The sequence below is a fragment of the Diplotaxodon limnothrissa genome, linkage group LG19 (genome assembly GCF_057381915.1).
Source record: "Diplotaxodon limnothrissa isolate DT_005_m linkage group LG19, D_limnothrissa_male_GT1.1, whole genome shotgun sequence".
Lineage (NCBI taxonomy): Eukaryota > Metazoa > Chordata > Actinopteri > Cichliformes > Cichlidae > Diplotaxodon > Diplotaxodon limnothrissa.
Window position 1 is genome coordinate 13,944,538 of NC_140614.1, and position 8,809 is coordinate 13,953,346.

The 8,809-nt window shown below is 42.4% G+C and overlaps 1 protein-coding gene across 1 annotated transcript; it reads left to right on the top strand.

The window, feature by feature from the left end:
- Window positions 1–7,136: 7,136 nt before the first annotated feature.
- On the top strand, window positions 7,137–7,913 carry olig4 (oligodendrocyte transcription factor 4). Its single transcript, XM_085343319.1, has one exon. It carries the CDS (start codon window positions 7,137–7,139, stop codon window positions 7,911–7,913), a length of 777 nt encoding a protein of 258 aa, XP_085199445.1.
- The last annotated feature ends 896 nt before the right edge of the window (window positions 7,914–8,809 follow it).

The following is an 8,809-nucleotide window of genomic DNA, read 5'->3' on the forward strand; positions in this document are numbered from 1 at the left end:
TTAAGCTACCCAGGTTCAGTTTCACTTGTGGGGCTTGCTGCAGAAAAGTTTTCTGAGACACTAAATCATAATTTGAATTAATAAATATAATTTTTGGATCAACCCTTTAAAGCAGAAGGAACGTAGAGGTGCCTTCTGCTTTAAACAATCCATCCATTCGCTTATCCTTTTCAGGGTCGCGGGAGCCTATCCCAGCTGTCATAGTGCAAGAGGCAGGGTACACCCTGGACAGGTCGCCAGTCTGTCGCAGGGCCAACACACAGAGACAGACAACCATTCACACTCACTTTCATTCTCACATTCACACCTAGTGACACTTAATGGCAATTTGGATTACCCAATTAACCTATCCCCACAAGCTGCATGTCTTTGGACAGTGGGAGGAAGCCGGAGTACCCGAAGTGAACCCACACAAACACGGGGAGAACATGCAAACTCCACACAGAAAGACCCGGGCCTGATGTTGGAATTGAACTCAGGACCTTCTTGCTGTGCGGCAACAGTGCTAACCACCATGCCACCGTGCTGCCTGCTTTAAACAATAAAAAGTTTATTTATTTATTTATTTGTTAAATCTGTTGTTTAGTTACCTTGTAAAGGACCATTTTTTTGGGAACCAGAAAGTTTTATGTATGTATGTATGTTAAAGTGAAAATGGGTGCAAAAAGGAAGACTTGCAGAAAGCTGTCACCCCCTCTTAAAGAATACCTTCTGCCTATTAAGCCTCACCTATATTTGCTGCACCACCTGGCCAGGTAATAAAATGTATTATTAAATAGAGAAATACACATTTGACCTGATTTCTGCAGCAGAAACATCGGCATATTTATCATAAATATTTACATTCACATATTACATAGAATGTAAACGCTTGCAGAAAATCCTAATGACACATGTCCAAGTCCCTCACTGCGAATCCTGAGACCTGTCAGCCTTAGTAATAAAAACAGACAAAACATTAAACCCAGTGCAATTACTTTATTTTTTATTCATGACTCTTAAAATAAATAAAATGTTGTTTGCAAGAGTTTTTAGGCCAAGACAGACAACAGTACAATCACTACTAGCTGCACAGATTAGTACAAATACACAGAACAAGTATACTATGTATATCAGATAAAGTGTAAAATACAAAAAATACAACCAAAAATCACCTTAAATAAATTCAGTGAGACCGGCTGCTTAAGATTTAACAGCTGATTCCCCAAGTCGAGGGCTGCACAGTTTTTCCAAATTCAGCATGAAATTTCAGGACAAACAGGAGGAAAGAGTCACTGGGTAAGATGGGAATACAGCAAAAATAGGCTGAATATAACAGAAACTGAATATTCAAAATTAGAAACAGAGTGGGTGATTCATAACTCTATAATCCCAAAATGAAATAAACTAATAACACACAGCATGCAGTGATCATAGGAGTTATACCAACAGAAATTTTGTGATCAAAAGTGCTCTTGCACAGTGCAGTTCCTCTAGTGTGTTTACACCCCGACTGCAAGTTTCACAGTTTTGGAGATATCAACATCAATACAGAAATTCAGCCTTCTCTTTAAGAGAACGGAACCAGATGGCATGCGCCTTGAGGTGCTCGACACACCACAAATTTAATTTAAAAGACTCAGCAGCAGTCTCTCCTTTCATTGCTCGGTTTATCAACATGCTCCACAAATACTGCTATGAGCATTTTTAATGTGTTTCACTATTTTCCTCTTTCACCAGACGTCACCTACCAAAATATCGTTGTGGAGAAGGAAGCACCAAGAGGAACCCTAGGATCATGTTAAACACAAATATACAGGTACATTAGTAGAAAAGAGTAATAAAGGCAGCAATATAACCTAGAATGTAAAAATAAAACTACTGTGAGCCATCAAACTCCTGTTTACTAAAAAAAAAACAACAGCATTTTTCAATTTAAATGAATAATTTGTGGTTTCTACTCTGAAAAGTCAAAGGAGGTCCCCATCATTTGAGTCCCAGCAACCTGAAGGCTAACATCTGGACCCGATGCCTACAACTCCTGACGATGGTCTGCTCAGCAACCGGTTCTGCTCTGTCCCCTTTCACTCTCTCCCCCTCTCGCCTGTCTGTCCTCCCTCGGTGTCCCCCCAGGGTAATAGTGGGGTAATTTATGAAGTTCTAGCAGCATGGAGCAGGTCGGTGTATGGGACAGCCTGCTGACCGAGCTCCATTCAGCTCCAGAGGAGAGGGCCTGCACTCCTTTCATCCTGCTCATAATCAGCACCTCTCCCTCAGCCCGAATCCCCATCCTCACTCCTCTCGCCCTGCAGCCCTCCTCAGCATGCAATCCTTCATGGCCGCTTAAAGATGAAGGGGAAAGTTATTGGACTCTTTAGTGACTCATAAACATCTTAGGGGATTTTCATAGTGCCTTTGTGTCTTTGTGTTGCGGCCGAGATAATGCAATTGTTTCAGGCAGTGTAAATGAATAAATCACCGAGCAGTTTGTCCCAGCGGTGAGAGATAACAAAGGGCAGCACTCCCCGTTCTCAGAAACACTTGTCTGCCTGTTCAGTTACTTCATGAAACAACTTTATATCTCTCTGCACAGACACCGGTACTGAGAGGGAAATGTTTAGATCCACAGATGAATCAAAACAACCCGATTCCTCATATCAGCTTCTGCTGAACACTCGCCCCGCTGTGATCTCACAGTCCTGATGTGGAAGCAACACTGAGACAAACGGTGGAAACTAAAGGCAGCTGTATGTCCTCTACAGGCTCTCAAGCAGCAGATTAAACCCCAGTGTGTGTGTGTGTGTGTGTGTGTGTGTGTACAGAAGATCAAGCCACTGATCCTGTTGAACAATGACCAGCAGAGAGTGAAGGAAGCCTTATGGTACATAGCGCAGGTTTGCTCTCCAGCTTAGCGCTTTATTGAGCCATGATAGGCCCTAATCTTGCCTGATCCTCTGTCACTACAAGCATATGCCTGTGATAATGCCCTCATTTTCTGGTCACCTGAGCACTTTCACTGGAGTGCACCAGAAAGGGCAGCAGTGAGGGGGTCTCTAAAGCCTAAAAAAAGTCTGTTGCAGAGCTCAGAATTGGATGAAGGGCCCTGAAAGGTGGCACCCAGAGAAGAAAGTCAAACACTCTAGTGCAGGGTTAAAAATTGAAGGATTATGTGGACACATGAAGGGTGGCTACGCTTTCATTTGTAAAATGCAGAGATCCTTAAGTCTCTCTGTGTGGCCCGTTGCCTCTGTAAACACATGAATAAGAATAAGATTGAGGCCAAGAATGGGATTTATCGGGCTCATGCATAAAATAATGGAGTAAAAGGAGGACTGATTACACTTGTTACTTGGATAAAGTTCCTGTCGGTGATCCCGATATACATTCTGTACTTTTACTAATACACAGCTCCTGGTTTCAGCTCTATTCCACTGATGTGCTGTTCCTCATTCGTTTCATATAAGTGACATTCTCGCTAATCTAACTTCATGTATGGTTAATAAGTAGCTTGGCACATTTTCCTGTATTTATAGATAATTTATTAAGACTATTGATGACCCACTATAAATCCCTTTCTCCTTTCCTTGTGTGTAAAACACAATGAAAACTGTGGCACAGAACCAGCCATTGAAGGGCCTGAAAGACTGGAAAAAAAGAATGAAATCTGGAGCATTGTGTTCAACTCAGTTAATTAGGAACTGACCCAATTAGCAAAGGAGAGTCCAGCAGCCATGTTGGCTCCAAGCCTAACGATGGGAAAATCCATATGCTCCAAATATCTGGCCCATGCTGGCTCTCAAAGTTCCCCAATTATAATATCACTGAATGGTGGCCGAGCCAAAGCACCCTGCAGGGCCCCCCGACGGAGCTGTGGTGGGGGGGTATCGAGAGCCCTCTTGATTCTCGGTTCTAACTTTGTGTGGGTTTGTGAGTGTAAGGGATCACAAGCCCACTGACACGGAGACCAGCAATAGATTTACCAAAATCTGCACATATTTTAAAATTAGTGGTTCTTTAGATTCAAGCTCAAGTGAAGTTGTGTTTCCTCAGTGTGCCCCTGTAGGAAGAAGGAGAATTTAGGCACAGATTATTAGAAGCTAATAAGCACACTTACCTGGAAATGACTGATTCCACGTTGTCCGTTTACTATAAGGGACCTGACTTTATCAGATAAAGGAAGATGATCAGAAGAACCGCATCGTCAGAGAGAACCAGTCTGAATTTCTAACCTGATTACCTCAAGCCTGATGGGCTTAAACCTTTCAAACATTTTTGTGTGGTCTATTCTCAAATGGGGGGTACTTTAAATGATGCATATGAGTCATGCACAACTCTGGGGAAAAAATCCACTATAATAAGTAGAATAAAGAAAATTAAATAAACCACTTTGCAGTCAGCTTCCATAAAACCTCACCAACACAAAAAGCAGCAAACACAGTTAAGTTCACTGCCCGAGGGAGGCCAATTTTAAGATTATTAATAATAGACAAAAATCAAGAAAACTGTTTTTTGTGGTTGAAATGCTGCAGCAATTCAACCACAAAACAAACCAAAGAAAATCTGTTTGAACACGAACACGACCTCCTCACTAATCCCTCACCGAGGAACATACGAGAAAAACCAGGTTAAATGAAAGTACAAGGTCGTCTTGGCATCGCTGCATGATCACAAAAACGTGCGTATTTAGTCGTATTAAACATTGGAAATGTAGCTTTAATAAATCAAATACTGATGGTGCAGTGCTGTGCTGCAGCCCTTTACATGGGCCTTTTTTCTATTCATACAAAAACCCCACTAATGCAAAAACAATCTTACACACACACACGCACACAAACACTCCTTCATACACCAAGTTGTTTTTTGCACAATGCTCAGTCTGTTGCACAACCCGCTGTCATTGTTGCACTTTTCTGTCTGGTGTCTTAGTTTTGGGGGGGGTTTTGCAATTTTTGCATTTTGCACTTTATGTAGTCCTGTGTTTGCTGGTCTGTTATATGCTATATGTATCACCATGGTCTTGCACATTGTCTCGTTTCACTGTGTACTGTACCACTGCACATGACAATAAAGCAACTTGACTTGGAATTCAAATATATTTATATTATTCAAAACTCTTCTGAGAACCTCAACTGGATTTTAACTGCCCTCACATTAGTTATCTGAGAACAGTTAGAAGTTTTTGATGAGGACAATGTGGTTGACTCTGTAATTAGTTTGACTTAAAAATATTCTTGTAAAAGAAGAGATGTGATTTTGCACTGCTTTCAAAAGACTATTTAATGGTTGGAACAATTCAATGGGACTCTCGCACACTCTCTTGCTGACTGCTGAAATATTTATTAAACCATACTTTGGTCTGTCATCTCATCAGATAATCAGAGGACTGGTGAGATCAGTCTAACTTTGCTCGCATATGCATCAGCAGTGGCATTAGCAGGATATCAAAAGACTCAACATGAGAGCATTAAGCAAGAACAAAAACAAATTTAAAAGCAAAGAGCATGAGATATATGTCATAAATGTTGCACTAGGTTCATACTACAGCGAGTAAAAGATTTAGATTCATCAAAAGATTCATCCTGCTGTTTACAACGCAGAGAAAGGCAAATATTTTCTTAGCCGAGCAACCAGATGAACACAAAAATCCAGACCTGATGCCTGTGAAATGAACACAATATACTTTTCTATGATGGCTTTTCAGTTGTTGTGCTCCAGGCAAGAATCAATGCAACGAATCAATTCACAAAACTGCTGTTTTTGCCATCCTTAGAAAAGCATTATGTTCTCAAAGTCCCGGCCCTCCAGCACTGCTTCACTTGGTGCTTTGCTTGGCACAAGGAAGGCAGGAAATTCCTGAGCTGTGTGGTGAAAGCCAGCCTCTGAACACCACGTGGAGAACTCTGCTTGGTCACAGCGCCACAACATTAAAGCAGCAGATATATGTTGGATGCGAAGCCTGGAAGGAATTTTAATGCCATAAATTTAAACGAGGAAGAACGTTTTCCTTGTGTTCCTGATAGCTAGCAAGATAAAGTAAAAAAACAAAGAACAATAGGTGCCAGTAGCTTTATGGTTGAATTATAGGGAGACAATGCTGCGCCCACTCATTTAGTATCTTTTTAACTACCTCCCCCTGGACTGAAAGACCCCCTTCCAGTGATAGTGATGTGATTTCACAGACTGTTTGGGAAACCAAGTCAAATTTATCTGACCCCTTTTGTTTTGAGCTTCTGGTTGAATTGTATCTAGTCTGCCATTAACGCTGCCCTTTACATGTTTAAGAGCCTCATATGGTGCCTCATACCTTCCTCCAAAGTATCTCATGGATACCATATGTAAATAAGGCCTTAAAGGCATCATCTATCTGGTGTTATGGAAGGGGGCAATAAAAACGGTGGCCTGCTCACTTTCACTTTAACATCCGCGTAGAGAACTTTCAAGTAAAGTAAACATGTTTTTACAGCTGAGGAAGAAACTTTTGCAGATTATAGAGGTAAATTAATACGAGAAGAATTTTAAAATTTGAGATAATAAAGTCATAAATTTATGTTTATTCATCTTTTTTTCTTGGATTTTTTCTATTATTATTAAATCACCTCTCCCTTGTTCCAGGATTACTTTAAAATCTGTGCTGAAACATAAAAAAATATGCAAATACTGCCAGTTTTTAATTAAAGTTTTAACAGAGCTCTGGTTAACTCAGCCTTACACAACATGGGATCATACCTCTGTTTGGTTAATGTGCAGGGGGGTTCATCAGCAAGTGGGAGAATTAATGTGGTTGTGGGGAGGTGGACTGGGGGGCGCAGGAAGGAGTTGTTAAGAGAGGGGGGTAAAAGTGTGTCCCTTCTGCAATTGGCTGGGGCCATAAGTGTCTCATTATGCGGTGTATTGTTCCTTTGTTGTGTCGGTGGTATAAATACACCCCAGCAGGCCCATGGGGTGACAGTTTAGACACACTCACTCCTGGGGAGAGGCTGAGCATCAGGCCGAACAGCACAAACTCAGGGAAAAGTGAGGCTGTACAAAAACTGCAGGGAACTGAGAGAGTTTGGAAACCTACAGTTCAGGTCCTAAGCTCAAGCTGTCACGATTTAAGAGTTTTGGGGGTTTTTTGGATCCTTGTTTTTGTTCCTGAATTTTCTCCCTCAGCTGAAATGGATTCCGATGCTGGCTCCACCTGCAGTCGCTCCTCGTCTCCAGACCTGGTGGTGGATGACTCTGCAGGGAGCTTCTTCTCCAATAAGATGTTCCAGAAGTACTGCCACGAGAACAGAGCAGACAGTGAGGCCGGCCAAGGCAGGACGGACTGCTGTAGCGTGGGCGGTAAGAGCAAATCCAGATCTGAGCTCAGCAAGGAAGAGATGCAAGATCAGAGGCTGAAAGTTAACAGTCGAGAAAGGAAGAGGATGCATGATCTGAACCAGGCGATGGATGGCCTCAGAGAGGTCATGCCATACGCACATGGACCCTCGGTCCGCAAGCTGTCAAAGATTTCCACCTTGCTCTTGGCTCGCAATTACATCCTCATGCTTTCCAGCTCTTTGGAGGAGATGAAGAAACTGGTTGGGGACGTTTATGGTGGCAATGCCGCCGTCCAGAACCGCACAGCTCCCCATCCCACCATTACCCCTGCGGCCACGACCGCCCACCTCCCTCTGCATCCTCTGGCCCAGTCCCTTCACTCTCTGGTGGGCAGCACACCTTCAGCTCTTCAGCATCACTCATCTTCTGCCTCCTCAGCCCCAGCTCCACACTCCCCTCCATCAGCCGGCTTCCTGGGCTTTCACGCTCCAGTCCAGAGCCTCCTGAAGGACCCTCTCCACCTGAGCAGCTCCTACAGACACTTCCCCGGCATGCCGTGCCCTTGCTCACTCTGCCAGCCTCTGCCCACCACTACCTCCACATTACACAGCCTGTCTATGAGCAAGTGAGCAGGTCTCTCTTAAAATAGACTGTCCGGACCACAAACAGGAGACTGATGAAAAAAAAAATTATAAAATGATGGCTGGGGCAAAACCTTGTACATACTGTATATACACATATAGCTATCTTTTGGGATACAAACTGCTGCTATTTTTTTATTAATTGCCTCTTTTTCTTTTCTTCTTTTTTTTTTTTTTTACAGAAGTATTCTAAATGTTCTGGGGATTTTTTTTCATCAGAGTAGCTTATGTGAAATAAGTGGTGATGAAACACTGTCAAAATGGAACTGTTGTGTCTGACTGGCACAAATGCTATTTTCCTAAATTAAAATGTTGTTTTGATAATAACTACTTCTGGGCGTCTTCTTTTAAATGTGCAGTTGATTTTTAGTTTGTGAAAAATGTCTCTTCTTTCTCAGCGTCACTATTTTGGAAACATTCTGGACATGTACAAATACACAGTAATATCACAGCAATACTACAAGGGCATTTATTGGTGCTTTAAAGGACAAACTTAGAAGTGCTAAAGCTGACATTCAGGAAAAAAGGTTGTCATTTGTTGCTAACCAGTTTCAGACAGCCTAACCTCTGAAGAGCTAAAAAGGGACAGAAGGGCGAGACAATACACCAGAACAGAAGCTGAATGTGGTGTTCTTGAGCCTGGGGACCATCCATCTTCACCTCAACAGGGTGTAGGAGATGAAAGGACGACACAGGCGCCGGGAAGGCGCGTCACTTTTGTCTGACGCAGGCAAGGGACATAGCCATGTCCTCAGCTCTAGGCCAGCCATTTGTCACTGTCTCATAAGAACATGGATATAGGAACACAAAGGGCAGATTTTAAGCAAAGGACATAATGGAGTCTATATTAAAAAAAACCAGGTCATTTTAATTCATACAGGATG

Coding starts and splice junctions, on each gene's coding strand:
- olig4 (XM_085343319.1), top strand. CDS start 7,137: ATGGATTCCGATGCTGGCTCCACCTGCAGTCGCTCCTCGTCTCCAGAC.